The sequence below is a fragment of the Dermacentor variabilis genome, chromosome 6, assembly GCF_050947875.1.
Source record: "Dermacentor variabilis isolate Ectoservices chromosome 6, ASM5094787v1, whole genome shotgun sequence".
Classification (NCBI taxonomy): Eukaryota; Metazoa; Arthropoda; class Arachnida; order Ixodida; family Ixodidae; genus Dermacentor; species Dermacentor variabilis.
The window spans coordinates 188,528,963-188,548,934 of NC_134573.1; the positions used below are offsets into that span (position 1 = coordinate 188,528,963).

At 45.0% G+C, this 19,972-nt stretch overlaps 1 protein-coding gene across 18 annotated transcripts in view; it reads left to right on the top strand.

Moving 5' to 3' along the window:
- Window positions 1-19,972, top strand: part of LOC142585972 (uncharacterized) — a 148,879-nt gene that overhangs the window by 100,367 nt on the left and 28,540 nt on the right. For all 18 annotated transcript variants that reach the window (XM_075697125.1, XM_075697136.1, XM_075697140.1 and 15 more), the window contains one exon: window positions 11,877-12,148. In XM_075697125.1, coding sequence (XP_075553240.1) covers window positions 11,877-12,148 — 272 coding nt within the window. The remainder of the gene's footprint in view (window positions 1-11,876; window positions 12,149-19,972) is intronic.

The following is a 19,972-nucleotide window of genomic DNA, read 5'->3' on the forward strand; positions in this document are numbered from 1 at the left end:
CATGCCGGAGCCCTCTCCTTGCCTCCACGTGTTGAAGCTCCCTTCCCCCATATTTCATGGTCGCCATTTTGCATTTTGGCTGTGTTAGGTTGCATATTAGTTGCATGTTAGTTGCTTGTTAGTGTGCATATTTAAGAGGAAGCTTTAGCTCGGGCCCAACTCTGACGCGGCCTATTCAAATACATGTAAAACGCAAAAACATTTTTGTGAGATAACTCCTGGTCCGATTTTATTGGAATTTGTTGCATTTGAGAGATAAGGTTAAATTCTAGTGACTGTTGGAAGCGGAATTTCGATTTAGAGCCTGAATTTTGTTTAAAAAATTTTCAAATATTCGACCGTTTGAAAAAAGCAGAAGTCGAAAATTTACAAATTCATAGCTCTGCATCAAAGACAGATATCACAGTTCTGTAAACGGCGTCCGTTAGATCATTCAAAGCGTACAAATTTGATTTGTCATTCTACATCTTACATGAATTTATTACATTGGTTGCAAGGGTTCTGCAAAAGCTGTATTTCCATATTACTAAATATTTTTATATTTATGTGTAACATATCAATTTTGTCTGCTTTGGATGTACTATTAGATGCAATTCACAGAATTGCGTTATCCTTTTTTCGTTGTTGAATTAGAGTTGTAAACTTGATAGCTTCGTTTTTTTGAAAATTTTTCTATTTTTCCCAATTTTTTAATAAAAAGTTGACGACCGAACTCAAAAATTCTAAACCAACAGTCACTAGATTTTAAGTTTTTCTTTGAAATGCAAAAAACCTCGTCAAATTTGGTGCAGTGGCTGCCGAGAAAAACGAATTCTCTTTTTTACATGTAATTAGATAGGAGCACTCGAGCTAAAGCTTCCTCTTAAGTTCTTTTTTCTTGGGTTCCTGAACTGACACCTTTGCCTTATAATCAAATAAATATGGTATTTGAAATCATTGATACCACACTAATGTAACAAAGCTGGAGTTGTGGTGCAAAATTCAGTAAAATAAGTGCTTGGCCTTCATTTTTCTGTTCTAGCAATCATCTTACTGCGAAATTATTGAACATAGAGTTTTACAGAAATAGTTTAATAGCATAGACTAATCAGTGTTTATTTTTTCATATCCTTTAATTTATTTATCTATCTATCTGTCTGTCTGTCTGTCTGTCTGTCTGTCTGTCTGTCTGTCTGTCTGTCTGTCTGTCTGTCTGTCTGTCTGTCTGTCTGTCTGTCTGTCTGTCTGTCTATCTATCTATCTATCTATCTGTCTGTCTGTCTGTCTGTCTATCTATCTATCTATCTATCTGTCTATCTATCTATCTATCTATCTACCTATCTATCTATCTATCTATCTATCTATCTATCTATCTATCTATCTATCTATCTATCTATCTATCTATCTATCTATCTATCTATCTATCTAACTAACTAACTAACTAACTAACTAACTAACTAACTAACTAATTGAATGGTGACCACGGAAAGCTTTGTGCCTTTAACATAATGCCTTTATCATAATGCCTTTAACAAATGGAATGGTCTGCAAGGCAGCAAAAAAGCATAATAAACATATTGCGTGGAGCAAAACAAACTGAAAGACAATGACAGCATTTAAATGGCTCGAGCCGGATACACACAAACTATACATATACACATCTACACATACAAAGACATACCCGTACATATAAAGTAAAGAGATGTAAATGAAAGGACATATTAAAGAATGGTAAGACAAAGTATGCTGAAGCCATTGACGTTGATTGTCAGTGTAAGTGGGTAGCCTGTACTAACAGACGAACGAGCATGCGAGCAATGTGCCTCCCCCTACTTACTTGCCACCCATCCCCGCAACTCAGTTGCCCAAGAGCATGCACCCTTTTCCTGGGCCTTTCTCGGAGTTCCTTCATGGCAGCCATGGAGGGCAAACGCGTCCACTTTATGCTCTCCTCTCTGTGTCAGCGTCAATGCCATCAGCGATAAGTGGAACGCTCGCCTGCATCTGTGGTGTGTACTTTGTGGGCAAGCATCCACTGTGGATCCTCGTCCACCGCACCGTCCACAATGGGCTGGCCGCCGCTGGACGGCAGTGAGACGTGCAACGAATGAGCAAGCTGCTCTCCGCTCCTCCTCCCTCCGATTCCTCTCTGCCAATTGTATGCCTGAGAACACACACCCTTTTCCTCTCTCCTTCGTACGACAAATGAGTGAGTTAGCTAACGAGCTAAAGGATCGGTTTGGACCAGTGGCACCCTCATGCATCAGCACTGCCTTCATGCGCCACTACTGCGAATGTGACGGCATGTGACAGTGACCAAGCATGGCAGGTGTAGCCAGCTGTGATTATGTTCCATCATTTCTTCTGTTATGTGTTTGCCGAACTACCACGTGGAATCAAATCTGAAAAAACGTGCAGCTTTCTTGGGTGCATCAGCAGTTATTCAAGCGTGACTGAAGTTGGTGCTGCTATCCATTTCTATCAGTTTTCATTGTGACCTCACCGCATACAATAATGGTAAGCCTTGATATGCGCGGTCCGTAGGCAACGGTACACACATTTCTGATGCTGCTTTGCTATTGCCTAGTTTATCTAATGTAAGAGCCGTTCATTCACAAGACCTTCGGGTTTCATTTAAATAGTGTCGTCACCTCCGCAGGTGTAACTGCCCCAGAGATCGGGCACTGAAGGTAAATGTGGATTCATAGTTGTTATTTTGTTGTCCTTTGAGTAGCTCAGTATTTTTCTTTTAGGGTACATTTTCCTTCCTTGGACTTCGCAGCGCTGGCTACCTCTGGTGCATCACTCTGGGTACTCTGCATTAACAGCCATCCACACGTGCACCCGCCGCCACTACCAGTTCTGGTAGTGGTAAACTGTGTGAAATAAACCAATACTGAAGGTTTGGCTAGTTTCTAAGACATTAAAATTGCTGAAGCATAGGAAAAAAAAAAAGAAAATGTGCAGAGAACAGGACCATACAGACACGAGCGATAGGCGAAGCAGCAGAAAAAAAAAAGAAACAGTGGTGACTTAGGTCTCCTTTTGTCTGTGATTTTCATGCTGCTACGCAAGTCTACATGATTAAATGCACAGCACTGTTTACGTGCACAGCAGAACATCTGCAAAATAACTGCTAGAATTCCACGTCTTGTCACAGTCAGCTTTGTTTGCCGGGTGCATTTGCATCACAATTTGCACTCGTTTTCTGCTTCATATGCATACTACCCGATGCCATGAAAATGACCTGCTTGATACAGGCTGCAAGCTTTCTCAAGAGCAGATGCACAGAAATGTGTTCTCCGATTTGTCAGACCTTAACAACCGCATCGTAAAAACCGCGTGTCTCTTCGCCCCGCTGTCTCTGTCGCATGTCATTGCCCTTGCTGTTTGTGGCACTGTTCGCCAGCACGCTGCTGGCGCCTTACGACGGCCACCGGGTGCCTGTAGCATTAACATTCCCTACGTGTGCACATTCTCCTTTTGTGAACCTCCATTAATGGGACGAATCACGTTTCAAAGAAAGTTCAACAGAGTCCACATGCCATCTCACTTTAAGAATTGCTTAGCCTCTTTCCTGTGATCACTGAACTGCTGGTATGAAACGTTGCATCCTGATGCTTTGTATGTGCAGTGAAGATATACATTCTTTTTGAGACACCGTCGCAGCTTTTTCAAGAATCGGGCAGGGTATTTTAAGGTGCGAGAACGACGTGGTATGAATTTGATTATCGCATCTCAAACCAGGCAGGTCAGCTTTGCATTGGCTGAGATCGGGCATTGATCCTTAAGCTCTCTGGTCCAGTCATAACCATTAAAACCATTAAGGCACTTGTAAAGATTGAGGCGTTTCTGCCACTAAATGCAAAGTGGCTGTGTACGTAGTGTGTGTGTTAAATAGTGGTGAAAGGTAAAGTGATCCCAAGCGGGGCGTAGTACGTATCAAGGCACTAGATTAATAGAGGCCTTGTGGACTAGTGCTACAGATGTTGTGAGCACAAGATCAAGAACTTTACCCTGGTGGTTGACCACATTGTTGTGCTGTTGAACGCCATTGTATAATGCAATGTCCACAAGAAAACTGGCTTTGCGGCAGGAGCTAGGGTAAAGATTGGACGCACTACCTGTGCCCCACTCAATGCCAGAAAATGGTGGTGTACTTACTAAAATTTGTGAATGGTTCAACCTCAACGAAGTGCTCAATAAAGTTAGGATTGTCAAACAAATGTGGGAAGTAATAAGTACCCAGTAGGTAGTTTGGGGGCCGTCGTTGGCAACAATTTACAATTCAAACTCTTTCAGTATGTGACTCAAGGTCAAACTTGCTATATAAGGAGTTCAACACTATAAGGACGCCACCTCCTTGTTTAAGACATCGGCTATCATAATCACTATCACGATGAAACACAGGGTAGTTGAAACACTGGTTGGAAGGTATAGTGCCATCGAGCCATTTTCTGTAATGCACAATTGCAGTCAGGCTTGAGTAGAAGGCTTCAGCTTTAGTGTGAAGGCCCCTCCCATTCTGGTGGTAACCGTTTGTAACGCGCCTGTTGGAGTGATCTCATTGCTTGCAGTGGTCTGTGCACATGCTCGCAAGGTGCCCACGAATGGTCAAAAGATATTGTAGGAACAGAACGCCCCCAAATAATAGTCATTTATATATCAGGGGACTGTGTTGATGTCGCGGTTACCATTGTCTAGCCTATATGCCTGATCGCGCCTGTCCGGTCTCTTCTTCCACCGCAGGGCTCTATGAGTACTGTCTGCTATATGTCTCCTCCCCCTCCCCCCATCATAGCGATGAAGGCACTGCCATGGAGCGATTTAAGTTGTGGAGATAGCACTGCCAGAGTGTAGATCAGCAGGCTTCAAGCGGTCTATCGAAATGGTCTCTTCGTGTCCGCTGACAAGAAGTGTGAAAAACTTGGCGTCACGCTTGAGGAATTTGAAGGGACCGTTGTAAGGAGCTTGTAAAGGAGTGCGAGTAGTGTCGTGATGGATAAATACGTGCCTGCTTTGAAGTAAAGATGGGCTCATGTAAACATTTATGCGGCCGTTACAAAGCGGGGCTGGTATAACAGTGGCCATACGTTTTAATGTTGGAACCGTTGATGGCAGTGAGAAAAGACTTGTCTTGGTGACGTCTTCTGCAGTCTTGAAAAGTAGGGGGAATGACACAAATTTCCGCACCAATGTCTACAAGATAGTGAACTTTCGTGACACGGTCGGTGATGTAGAAGAGACTGCTTAACTCTTTCGGGACCGCGGTCCGGATATCGTGTAAGAATGCACGATCAAATTGCGCGCGCTCTCAAACGCAAAATTTTCGCGGTGGAACGCGTGTCGCCATCTAGCGGGGTTGTTTCAAGTCTCTAGTTTTTGTTTTTGTGCAATTCGCCTCTCTCACGGCAGGCGGCGACGTAGGAGAGATTTTAATCTTGGGCGCGGCGGCGGCCGAGATTGAGAAGCATGGCGTCGCGTCAGGCTGCGTGAAGAAAGAAGCGTCTGTCGCGCGATTCAGCTGCTTCGACTGCGGATTTTTCTGATACAACGAGTAGCAAAGAGTCCGAAGATGAATTCTCAAGCTCTGATTTCAGTTCAGAGAGTGATCCAGCGTCGCGATCACCTGGACCGTCAACTAGTGTCCGAAGGTGAGTATTTAGTTTCGCTTTCCGCTCGCTCTTGAGTATTTACGTGGGATCACTATATGTTCTCATTATTTTTCTGTGTTTGGTAGGGTTTCCACAACCTACGGGAACGACGTCCTGCCCCTGCGGCAGAAGCGTATTCAGTTTTCTCCCAAGCGGGAACCTGGTGTGCATCTGACCGAAGATGTGGGTGTGGCACTCCGAAGCACCACAAAGAGATTCCTGGCCGCCCTGGACTTCTTTTTCCTTTTTTTCTCGGCCGAAGTTATCCAGACTGTTTGCGAGAACACTAATAAATATGCTTACACGAAGATCTTGGAGAAGCCCACTCATGCCCGTCCCGATGGGTCTTGGGAAGAGGTCACTACAAGTGAAATGAGAAAGTTCATTGGCCTCATAATCTACATGGGCATCTTGAAAGCACCGCGAATCAAGCTTTACTGGAATGTGGGAAGCATCTACAGTGGTCTGCTGCCACCACGAATTATGCCACGGCATCGCTTCATAGCACTGCTTGCGATGCTACATGTCGCCGACTTAGACGATGTCACTCAGATGTCGAAAGGAAAGCTTCGTTTCGTGTGGTGGCTTCTGCAGCACATGAATAAAGTGTTGGCAAAGCTTTTTCAGCCTCATCGAGACCTCTCTGTGGATGAACGCATGGTGAAGTCGAAAGGGAGATCAGGGATACGGCAGTACATCAAGGATAAGGCGACCAAGTGGGGCTATAAGCTGTGGGTTCTTGCAGACCCGGTCACCGGGTATACAGTGCAGTTTGCTGTATACACAGGCAAGCGCGAGCAGCCAGGGCCCCACGTGTTGGCTTTCGATGTAGTTTGCCAGCTGTGTGCAGAACACTTTGATCAGGGCTACAAAATTTTTATGGATAATTTTTACACCTCCACACACCTGTTCAGTCACCTCCTCGATCGGAAAACATTGGCTTGCGGGACTACGCGAAGAGACCGCCACGGATTCCCTGTTGAATTGAAAGACGCGCTGGGAAAAGAAAGCTAAACGAGGTGAAGTAGTATGGTTGCGCGACCAAGAAATTCTCTATCTTCAATGGAAAGACTGACGCGTAGTAAACATGATGAGCACGATGCACACAACCAACGAGACAGTCACTGCAAAAAGAAGACAAAGAAGTGGAAGTACCTGGACCGAAATTTCTATCCCAAAGCCTTTGCTAATTCACGATTACAATTCTGGAATGCTTGGAGTGGACAAATCAGATCAGATGATTGGCTACTACAATGTACTGATGCGCAGTGTCCGCTGGTGGAAGACTCTTTTCTTCCACTGCATCGACATAGCATGCGTGAATAGTTTCATACTATTCCAAGAATATCGCAAATTACATCCAGACGTCCCTGAGCTGGCCAGAAATGCTTCCTTTGACCATTTAGCTTTCAGGGAGGAACTGGTGCAACAGCTTCTTGATCTTGAAGGAGCCAAGCAAACTCGTGCTCCTCCACCACCACCTGCAAAGCCTCCACTTCACAAGCCCCAAAAAGTAGAGAGACGTAAAAATTGTAAACTTTGCTATCGACAAACCAAGAATAAGGTCAAGACTACTGTTTTCTGCAGTGACTGCAACGCACATTTGTGCTTCAATGCTTCGCGGAACTGCTTCCTCGAGTGGCACCGAGAGGGTGCACAGAAGTGAGGGGTGAACAGTAGTGTGAGAAATCACACACACAAAAAAAATGTACATAAGCCTGCAAAGTATTTTTGCCTCAAAGTTGTCATAGAGGTATTTTAGCACATTTTGTATATCCTGGAATTTTTTAGTGCTGCTTTTTACTTTCATATGCAACAATTTCCAACTTTTTTTTTTTTACTTGAAGAAAAAATTTGCATTTTGAGATTTTTTTTTCTGTTATGTTTACTATTTAGTCATTTCAATTTTTCTACAATAAAAGTCCAATCACTTAGCTTCATTTTGATGCATGTTTTAACAAGATAGTGCAAAAATTTCATTGAATAAAAAAAATATTTTCAAGCATGTATCAGAATTGCCTTCTTTTGGGCGGTCCCGAAAGAGTTAATGTAAGGCCATTAGCACTAGCCGTCATCAGCGACTGGCCCAACTGTTTCCCGGAAAGTTGCAAGACGGATGGTACTGATGTGCGCGAGTCCCTTTATATGGCGTGATACCAACAAATAAAGGGAGACGGAGGGCGTGACACATTTTGGTCATGCGAGCAATTCCGCTGCTGATGGTTACTCGCACAAAAGCGTTAGGCAGCCAACTGGTTAGTTAGTTCCTCTACTTGTGCAGCAAGGTGCGTTCTTGAACTGTTAGGTTTGTCAAAGTGCTGCTGTAACTGGGCTCGTGTCGCCACGGATGCATTACAACAGTCAACAGAGGATACACAGGATGGAAAGAATCCATAGTCTGGTCTGCCATTGTTGCTAGGGCCTCGACAGATGTTGTAGTGGGTGAGGCACATAAAATCATGCATACCTGGTTTGGTAGACTCTGGAAGAAGAGCTCCCAAAGAATTTCTGAGTCTGCTGATGATGGACTGGTTCCCAGGGGTTGTGTCATGCGGCGAAGCAGCTCAGTCGGTTTTCTGTCACCAAGTTCCTCCGACGAGAGGAGCTGTTGAATCCGTCGCGACTAATAGTCAGTGGTGCGCTGCAGTAACTCCCACTTAAGGGTGTCGTACTGATCATCGGGCGGAGGAGCTAGCAAAATGTCACGGACCAAAGTTGCAGTGTTCAGGTTAAGCACACTCATGACGTCGTCATACTTGGCCGCCTGAGATGTGACTCGGTGAAGACGAAACTGCACTTTGATGTGGACGAACCAGAGTTCGCAGTTTGAGGGCCAGAAATTGGAAAGTTTGAGTGTGGCGATGGAAGACGTTCCGTTTTCTTCGAGATGTCCTTGTTCGGAGGCCGGTTCCATGGTGTCTAGAAGAAACTTGGTAGACGTATACAGTTGTGATATGGTATCGCATCCATGTCACCAACTTGTAGGAACAGAAGGCCCACAAAGAACTGCCATTAGTGACTGCATTGATGTCGTGGCTACCATCGTCGAGCCTATATGCCTGATCGCACTAGTGCAGTGTCCTTCCACCGCGGGGCTCTATGAATACTGTCCACTACAATGAAATCCACAGGCCATACTTCTGGTGAGTTTATGCTCCCAAAGTCTTGTTCTCCAACAGCCACGTGTTAAGGCGCACAGCTTGGCTGTGTGGCACTGAGCCTTGCATTGATTCTTTGTGTAAATGATTCAGTAATGTATGTACTGCTTCAGTTCTCATTTCCGTATAGTATGCTAATCATAGCCTGATTTATTGCACTATTCTCAGGAAGCCATGCATAAGTGCAGACTGGTTACATTTATAGAAGGCGCCAGTTTGGGAACCTCTTTGCCTCATCTTGGCACCTTGCGGTAGGTAGGTAGATAGGTAGATTCCTGTCTCGCCTCACTTTAGTAAAAGGAAAATAATGGGCGACTGATGGCGGAATTGAATCTCTGCCATTGAGCACAGCAGCCTGGTGCTCTAACCATTAGGCCACGATCACACGCATACAACCCTCGTTCCAAAGCCAGCCAGATCTTTGAAACACTCAGCATGTGTGCCTCATGCCAATTTCTCATCTTCTTTCTTCATGGCAGCTCACGCTGTGAGCTGGCCAAACTACACGTACTCCAAACTACACGTACTCATGCTGGCACATGAAAGCTTGCGCCAACACGTCTCAGGCACACGCAGATGGTGCAGGACAGATCATGTGCATTGAAGTGCAGAGCGAGCATAGATACCTTCTCCAGACAAGTATCAGTGCTCTGGCTGCCTCACAAAAATACAAAACGATGTTTACTGAAGCAAAAACTGAGGTAGCCTGCACTGATGTGCGTCTTGGAGGTTCAACCCACCATTCCTCGCAAGGCACGGCAAATGCAAGGGGCGCGAGCGCAAGCTTTCGAGCACTGGCAAGCGTACATGTAGTTTGGCCTTTAGACTGTAATATCTCCGGGACCGACCCACTTTTCTGAATACTTTCCTCGTAGCAGCTTGTACTACATAGAGACTGTGTGGTGTTGTATTGACTTCATGATCGCCAAAGTTAATTATGTTTTCACATTTCTTTGCCGTATTACAAATGCCCTCGTTGCTTGACAGACACCAGATTACATAGCCATAGGTATGTCCAATTGTATAACATGAAGTCGCTGATGACGTCACAATCTATCTTTCTCGCTTATGCTCGTCCAGTACCTATGTAAAACCTAACAATTGCCATGTCATAAGCTCACATTGAACGGCCGGCATAGAAATCGTGCCGTTGCTGCCATATGATCGTCTTCAACGTGGTTGTCCTTGTGCTGTTGTCATTACACACACATACGCACATGACCAAGGCACCTCTTCACAACCCACACACATACAGCTACCCCAAACAATGCTGGATAGCCAGGTACAAACAAAAGGCTTTGCATAACATTGATTCCCACAGTGCATGGCATCTGCATAATTTTTTTTATCTTGTTTTACGGCATTACTGTACTCCATCTAATAATTCAAGTATCTACTTCAAGTGTCATCCTGTATCATATCTTCAAGCAGTCCTTGTCGTCTGGTGTCTTGCCCGTTGACTGGAAGATTGCGAAGGTTGTCCCCATTTTTAAAACTGGAGATAGACATAAGCCTGAAAACTATCGCCCAATATCGCTAACATCTGTGTCATGCAAACTATTTGAACACATAATCGCCTCGCACATTTACACGCACCTAGAAAAAAAATAACTTTTTCTTTCAGAAACAGCATGGCTTCAGGAAAGGTCTATCTTGTGAAACACAGTTACTAGAGTTTACCACCGATCTACACAGCAGTATGAACAACAGTCAACAAATAGACGCCATTTTCCTGGACTTTTCAAAAGCATTTGATCGCGTTGCCCATTGCTGGCTCATCTTTAAAATATCTCATCTAGGTATCGACTCACTAACCCTTTCTTGGCTTAGAAACTTTTTATCGCTTCGTCGCCAATTTACCGTTGTTAACAATTGTCCTTCTCCTGTCACTGAGGTCACCTCTGGTGTACCACAGGGGAGTGTGTTGGGGCCTCTGCTTTTCCTAATATTTATTAACGACCTACCTTCAAACATTTCCTCCTGCATACGACTGTTCGCCGACGATTGCGTTGTTTACCGACCAATTAATTCTATTAACGATCATACCGCCTTGCAGCATGACCTTCACATTATTACCGACTGGTGTAATATATGGAAAATGTCTCTTAACCCTTCCAAATGTAATAATATATCGTTCTCACGCAAGTGCACTAGCTCCATATTCACATACACCATAAATAACACGAAACTGTCACGTACCACTACTTACAAATACCTTGGTGTAAACCTCACTAGTAACCTTTCTTGGTCTCCGCATATCACTACAATTTGCGCAACTGCATCTAAAACCCTTGGCTTTCTGAGGCGCAACTTGCAAAATTCATCTGCTGACGTGCGTAAATTAGCATACCTGACGTTTGTACGCCCGCAATTAGAATTTGCATCAGCTGTATGGTCACCACACCAAGAATATTTAATAACCAAGCTGGAACGCATCCAGAACAGAGCTGCCCGATATATAACTCGGAATTTTGATCGAAAGTCAAGTATAACGCAGATCAAGCTCAATATTTCTTTACAGCCCCTAGACATCCGCCGCAAGATTGCTTTGCTCTGTCTATTTCGCAAATATGTTCATTCCGATAAGCCATGCATATTACCCCTCGAAACCCCCGTCTGTACGTCCTCAAGATTACATAATCAATATAGCTTCAAGCGCATTTTCGGTAAAACCACTGCTTTCAATTTATCTGCTGTACCTCGTGCCATATACCACTGGAATGGTCTTCCCGATGATATCGTCACGATAACTGATCGTAAAATATTTCGTGAACGCCTGTGTGTGCTTTTTACATAATCTCCTTCCTTTTATATATCTGCTATGCTTGATCATGCTGTGCTTTGTTTTGTTTTTAGTTCAGCCACTGTACAGTTGTCTTAGGTTTATTTTTGAGTTGTTTCCATTGTACTTAACAGTTCTTTGCTACATTGCCCCCCTTACTCAATGCCCGACAGGGCCTGTAAGGTGTTTTCTAAATAAAATAAAATGCAAGTGGTGGTTCATTGATGCAGCTTACTTTAATAAATTTTTTAAAACTCAGTTACGTGACAAAACTGACATTGGCTGTGTATAAACGTACTCTAGGAGCAGAAGGGACCTGTACCTCAGGAGGTTCACATCACCACTGGGCCTGCAGAGCAGAAGCCAGCCACTTTCCAGATCGGTGTGCCTGAAGGTCCCATGCAGCCGGCTGCGCAAAGTGGAGATCCAAGCACTGAAGATGTGCCCAGTAAACCAGCACCACGTGTCATCTCCGAGGAAGAAGCACGAGCCCTACTGGCCGAAAAGCGCCGTTTGGCACGTGAACAGGCTGAGAGAGAGGCTGAGCGGGAACGTCAGCGGCAGGAAGAGCTCAGGTTTGTGCTGGTATACTCTGGAGGTTACACCAAGGAATACATTCTTGATATGTTACTTTTAACTAGGGGAGTGTGAATACTGAATACACTTTGAATCGAATTGAATAAAGAAAAAAAAGCTGAATATCGAGTCGAATATATAATGTCAAAAGATTTTGCGCAGAATTTAATGCTTACAAATTTTGGGCTAGAAAATATGGTGCTGCAGATGCGTGGGAGTCTGTTAGCCAGTGGCATTGCCAGAAATTTTAATTTTCAGGGTGGGGGGGGGGGGGGGCGTGTTCTTTTCTGGCGGCTACCACTCTTTACCCTTACTCTCGATATACAGCCAATGTGGGATTTTTCGGACTCACTAGGGGCTGCAAAAAGATCTGAAAAATCTGGCAGCCCGAAAAAAATAAATGCATGCCTTATACTGCCCCCAAGGGCTCATATTGCCAAAGGCACATGCGAAATCACTCGGAAGGCCTGCCAGTACACTTATTAGGTGTATCAGTGCTCATACTGTGAAAGGAGACAGCAGGAGCATGTGTGTATAATTAAAGGATACATACAGTGTCCCATGACAATTGTCCCTTCTGACTTTTGGTATGCTTCACCGCCTAACACTACTCTATTGAGGCGAAGTTAACTTTCGGGGACCAGCATTATGCAATGCGCTGTGCAATTCTAGCCACCCTAACCGTGCTTTCCGAGCTTCGAAGCCATTGGTGACGATTACAAAGGCAGAGTTGGCACCATTGCTAACAGCAGCAAATTTTTTCAATAAAAAACACGGCACCGAACAGCAAGAAGCTAGGTAGCGAACATCGAAGTAGCTAGGCGTAGCGTTGCCATGTTGTTGGCTATGGCTGCTTGTGGACCTGCGTGCAAAAGTGCCGGTTCGAAGCGGTGAGATAATCAGAATGGTGGTAATGATGGCTTCAATTAATGCTGTTTCAGGCCTGTGGTCATGGAAAAAAGTCCAGGAAATTGGACAGCGAAGGTTTCTTGCATCTGAAATTTCAGACATTCTTATACATTGACTCTATGGGGTACGTGGCGGTGCCGCGAAGGTGTACAAATTATCCGGCTTTTCACGGACAGCATGGACTGGAGTTTACACTTTTCTGTTTGGCTTCTTGTTAGTGCTTGAGACGGTGCCATGTTGCAACAGGCTGCGATCGCTAGAAAGAAGCGTCGATTTGTTGGGTTGAAACCGATTTTGGCAATGACTTACGAAACGAGTGACAGCATCATCATCATGTTCGTGTGCATGCATGCGTATGTGTGTGTCGAGAGATAGAAAGATACACAGAAAGAGGTACACCATTCACAGACGGATACTTCTTGCACTTCCTGAAAAGCATGCTTTATCAACGAGGAGCATTCTTTATCAACGAGGATACATGTTTTACATTGTAGAAACAATGCTTTCAGGGGTGGGACTCCTGCGCCAATTGCGCCATTTTGATGCAAACGCTGGTTCCTGCACTAAACTGCGCCAAACACAGAAAAGTGACCGAAGTTGCACCACACTGCACCAGAACAGTTTTGGCATGTGTGCTCTAGCAGTGATCACGAACAGTGAGCGGATTCATTCTCTGAAAAAGAGCACAGCCATTCACATTCCACACACAGCGCGATGGCGCCTCCCGCACAGTTCCTTGTAATTTTCGCGCTTATAGCACTGGACTTTCCGGCGCTTCTGACAAGTGGCCAGTGCGCGCACGGCCACTCCCGGCTGTTGTTGCTGCTGTAAAGGCCAGGGCAGGTGTATTTAGTGGCGCACACTCCATTGCTGAGGCACAAAACGACAAAAAGTAGACTGAGGGTGCTGCGAGCAAATTAGAACCTTTTTTAACTGTTTTTAAATTTCCTTCGCGTCCAGTGCTTCATTATCTTGTTATCACCGTGGCCTCTGGTTTTGCTCTTGTAGTGTTGGCGTGAATAAAAACATGTAACGAACACCTTTTATATGTAATTGCAGTCAATGACCGATTTTTTAGACATGTCCGTAAATTGGAATGCCTTGGCGGAAGCACCACGTCGTACCCCCCTCGGGAATTTTGGATGCAAAACTTCTTGCTGTTTTATTTTCCCAACTCTTTCACCGTGGCTGCAGGTACAAAGTAGCATTAATCGAAGCCACTGCCATTTATATTATATCACACCCTTAAACCGATGCTCTCGCAGGCCAATTCGCTGGCAGCGACCACCGCTGGAATGCTAGACCTGGTTGCTTCAGACGTTCGCTGCCAAGTTTCTCGCTGTTCAGTGCCGTTATGTTCATTGAAAGAATTTGCTGCTTTCATCAATGGCCCCGACTCCACGTTCGTAATCCTGATTGATGACTTCGAAGTGCAGAAAACATGCTACATTGCATAATGCCGATTTTAAAAAGTCAGCTTCGCCACAATGCAGAAATGTTACGCATTCAAGCTCACGAACTGTATTGCAGTGAAGCATACCAAGTGTGTAAAGGGGCAACTGTCATGGGACATGGTATGTATTCCTTAATTACACACGCAGGCGCCTGCCATCTCCAGTTGAAATATGAGCTACGATACGCCTAATAAGTGTACTGGCAGGCCTTCAGAGCTATTTCAGGCTTGCCTGTGACGATTTGAGCTTTTTGGGCACTAAAGTGCATGCATTTATTTTTTTGGACGTTGACTGGTAGCTAGTTTGTAATCATGGAGTAGTGCCATGTGTACGTTTCAAAGTCTGAATTAAGCTACTGTTATTAATGTACCCAGTTTCACCTGAACTGGAAACGAAATAACGCATTGGAGTAGTCTCAGAAGGGTGTGTGTTTGAATTTATGCTGATAGTGCCTTCATGTGATTATTTCATGCATAGAGTGAAACCACCTTGTAAACCCATACCTAGAAAGAGAATGACAAATTATGTGGCTATATGGTAATTAAACTAGTTGGGCCTAAATAGAATGCATTCTTTCCTATATGTTTTGCCAATATTTAATGTCAACATAATTTTGGCTTCACGCTTCAACCAGATAAGCAGCTGCATGAGATCATGCGAGTGAGTTATTGCATAAGAAAGGTGTTCTACTTTGTGATTTCTTGCTTACACTTCATTTGTTCGTGATGGTACATCTGCTTAAATAAATACATAGGTGTAGCAGTAATTTCATTATGGAAATAAAGTGCCGTCCAAAGCTTTGATTTCATGGAATGCAAAAGAATCCCGCATTAGGGGCCATGCGCTGCAGCGGGTTCAGCCGGTGAGCGTCTCTGTGTGACAGGGCCGGTGTGACGTAAAACTGTTCCAATCTGTTTTTGGGCCCATATGGAAGAGGCCTCAGACATTTTGACCTATCACGAAGGGCTAATGGTGGATTTGGAATAGCTTTACGTTATACCGGCCCAGGGTCCGCGTCTCTGTCTGCGGTGACATATGGTGACCCAGGAATTATGTTACTGTGTCAACTGAACTGCATAATTTAAGAACATTTTCTACTACCATCATGAGTGTTGGAACGCGGAAATATATAGTTCGATTGTAGTTCCATCGATGTTTTGGCTTTACAGGAAAGCATGCACCTTGCTGCAACTTGACCCACTCCATCCATATTCTAGTACGCTATAGCTACAAAGCACATTTTTACGTCCCTGCGTTCTGATTGACTTGCAGCAAGACGAAACCATTTCTATTATGTAGAAATGACTTTCAGTAAACCACAGTAGTTCATAACTCTGGCTTCTCCATACAGTCTGTTGGTGAAGCGCATTCCCAGGCAGTTCACCAATGCTGTCGAGAAATTAAAGAAAAATCTGTTTATAATAAAGGCTATGGTTACTTGTAGATTTCCACAAATAACCATAGCATTCACTCATATACTACTGTTACTGTTACAAATGTACCCAGTTTCACCTAAACTGGAAACGAAATAACGCATTGGAGTAGTCTCAGAAGGGTTTGCGTTTGAATTTATGCTGATAGTGCCTATTACTCAGATGCTCTTACTGTGCTGTGTCCATGCTATATTCACCTAACTTTAAGAACAGGAATGAAGCTTTGTGCAAGTACTTTGATAGTAGCACATGACACAGTTTCACTCAATTTCGGTGACCTGCTGCCTGACTTGTTTAAAGAGATGTTTGGAGGGAACTTGCAATCATAGTATTGTGGTCCTCATCATGTGACACACACATTATTTTATCACATTCGGGAATCAATGAGGCAGACAGTCAGAAGCAGGGCTGCTTTTCGTAGTAGAAGTATTTGCCAAAATTGTGGCATTTGTAATTCACAGTAAAATAAAGGCTAGCAGCTCCAAGAGATCTGAAAGTAATGTCTACTGACACCTGGCTGGTCTGAAGACTGCAGAGGTATTTTGTGAGGATGGGCTCTCAGTAGCAAGCAGCTTGTGTTATGACAGGGTGGAGAAACCACACCTAGGCAGCTGACCACAGCTGTCTGGTGTCAAGGGATAGGGCAGTGACAAGACGTTCTTCCGATGCCCCTAATTTTTTGCCACCTGCATTTTTGGCATCCTTGATGTGCATCTTCCCCCTAGTGGGAAGCAATCAACGAAATAATTTATTTTTTCTTTCATTGCAAAAAGGATGGGGCATGAAAGGGACTGACAACCGATTTTTATGACAATTTTCAGCCACATAATAAGGGTTCTGGTGAATTTGTCTGGCCGTGTCTTCAGTGATTATTCGGTGCTTGGTAAAGGGCATGCGACCAACTCCTGATGTCGAAGCTAAGCATTCCTGAAAGCCGGCTGGTAATGCGAGGAGTTTTTCTCATTCTTCCTGTGGCAAGGTAGCGCTGACGTCAAGAACAGGAGCTGGATCTTGTGCGGATGTTTCTTCGAGCATTGAAAAGCAGCCTTGGACAGCTGCGACACCATCGAAATAAGTCACAGCTGCGCCCCCTGGAAGGTGCTGATGCTCTGTGCTGAAATTTGTCAGCAACAAATCCGTGTGCCCATTAATGACGCTGGCAATACTTCGTGCAACTGAAATACTATGAGTAAATAACAGTGGGGTTATTTGGCCTGCAACTCCTTCGAATGCTGTATCGCATGCCACAGAAACAAGGGTGCACGACTTAAGTGGGATGACGTCGTCATCACTCAGATGTAATTAGTTGCATGGTGGTTCTAAGCAATCAACTGGGTCAGGGTTATGGTAAAATGTTACCAAATGGTCTGGGATGTTGATGACTGTGCCACATTCCTTCCGAAAGTCCATCCCGATAAGTCTTTACAGCACGTGGGGAAAATGGCGAAAGTGGCGACAAAAGATGCACCTTCTATGTTGACTCTTGGTGTACATCATACGGCAGGCATCAGTAACTGGCCACCTGCAGTGCTTATATGGGGCCCTGTCCATGGCGTCTTTACTTTCTTGAGACGAACTGCAAGGTCTTGACTTATTATGGAGAAGTCAGCACCAGCGTCTACCAAAGCTGTCACTTGCCGCCCGTCAACAAAAACAAAGTCTGCGCTTACAACTTCGTCGCTGTTATAACTCATTAGCTTCATAGCATCCTGCAGCAGAAGCAACAGGAGCTTTTTATCGTTGTGACGGCTTGCAACATTACCCCTGGAAGTTGCCACCCTTAGATTCCCCGGCATGGGCTAGGCGACCTCCTGCCTCCAAGGTCAATGAACGTGTGATTTATTGGTGCAGGCGAATGTATAGGAGACTGAGAGAGACTGGTGACCTATGTCGGCCTGGTGATTCGGCAGCGACTCCTCGTCATTGGTTCGGCAGTCGTAAAAATAAAAGCGGGTTTCTGGAGGCTCTTGAAAAGGTGCTTGGCGGCCTAGGGAGTAGTCGTTGGCACGTCGACTGTCAAACCATGGGCGGAAAGAGCGAAACTGTATGTCGTGATGTCAGCAATGACTGAAAATGTGGCTGGCACCACCGCAGTTGAAGCAGAGTGAGCACCGATCTGCAGTCCGCCATATTTCCATTTTACAAAACTGCGCACATCCCGAAGGCTCTTCCTGGGGTGACCAAGGTGCGGCAGTCGACTGCTGGTAGTACAGTGATATCAACTTAACAGGTGGTGAACGTCGGACAGCGGCGGCGCTGTTTATGAGATGCGGCTCGGAAGTAAGGTTCGGAAATGAGAACACTTGCCTTATTTCGTTTTGTATCACTTTGGCGACAGACGCCACTGGCGGTTCCACTGTTGGAGTCACGAGCTTCTGAATTTCTTCATGAACAATCTCCCTAGCTCTGGGTGTCAACTGTTATTGCGGTGGCGTTGACCTCGTTGCTGCTGGACAAACGATCATACTGCCTACATCGTTGATGAAATGCTCACTCAATAGCAGTAGCTTCCTTGATAAAATCAGCCACTGTACTTGGTGGATTGTGTACCAGTCCGGAAAACAACTGCTCTTTCACGCTACGCATGAGGTGGCTCAGCTTCTTATCATCTGTCATGTTTGGGTCGGCATACGACACAGATGGGCCATGTCCTCGGCAAGCATTGCAACAGTTTCGTTGGGTTTCTGAATCCGTAACTCCATTAGCTGCTGGGCATGGTCCCGTCAGTTGACACTTGCAAAGGTATTAAGGAGCTGCTGGCGGAAGTCGCTCCATGTTGATAGACTGGCTTCTCAGTTTTCATACCACGTATGAGCGCTATCACCAAGAGCAAGATAGACATTGGTGAGCTTTTGTTTAGAGCTACACTCATTGACCCTGGCGACACGCTCTAACTGGTCCAGGCAGTCTTCTATGTTTTCAAGAGTGCCACCGTGAAAGTGATCCAGAATCAATGGACGAAGAAGGGTTACCTGTGGTGGGCTGTACGAACAGATGCTTTCGGGATTCTGGGGCGGGCTGGCGTCAGCCAGGCGCGGCGATGGGTAGACAGTGTTTCCGGGCTGGATGGACGGCTCCCAGGAGGGGTCCGGATCATCGGGTTGTCGTACCCCGCACCTCCACCAGTGTCGCGGTGCAACGAAAATAGGACAGGAGGACACGTAATACAAAACCAGCTTGTTTTAGTAATCGAGCGTAGAGACTAGAGACGTCCTCTTCGTCTTCTGATGTCTCCTAGGCCAACGCACGAGACGAAGCCTATGAAAGCTCCCATCCTTGTCTTTGTCATTGACATAGAAAAGACGTGGCAATATGCTGCTAGAGCTAATTCAGATTGGCCACGTAAGTGAGGCCAGCAGTGCACTGCATGCAACTTTTTCTGCCAAACGTATGGAAAGCACACATGCATGTCATTGTTCATGAATGGTTCCCCTTTTTTGTGTGTGTGACAATGTTTTGTGGTGTTCTGGTGGTAGTCAAAACATGCAGTGACTGTTCGACAATCTTTTGGCATCTGTTAGATGTTGGGGACTTCGGATAAAAGAGACATTCTGATTATCAGGGTCCGTTGTAACGAGAGTTGACTGTCTAAAAATGAAATGGGTGGGGAATGTAACACTAATCAAACAGAGCACTTTGGGTCTACAAAAATAAGAGGTGATGCGTGGAATTTGGAGAAGTGTAATGGTACCTGGGTGCTAGCTTTTGCAAATGCAATTCTGTGCTATAGATCAGAGACCTTGTCAGGGTTGGAGATTAACCAGAGGGTGGTGGGCTGATTGCCTTTGGGTGCACACGGTAAAACCGGGCGGTGCCTCTTTTGAAGTCAGAGACGCGTAAAGCAAGATTAGTTTTATGAAAGACTAAGGAACATGAATTAAAACAAATGGACAGCTAATGTGCACAAATATGTGTACCTCAAAAGTGTGGACACGTAATGGAGGAAGGGGTCAAGAAAGGTGGCCACCAAGTAGTAGCCAACGGACTTTTAGATTAATTTAGGCCCCAAAGTTTGACTTTCCAGTCT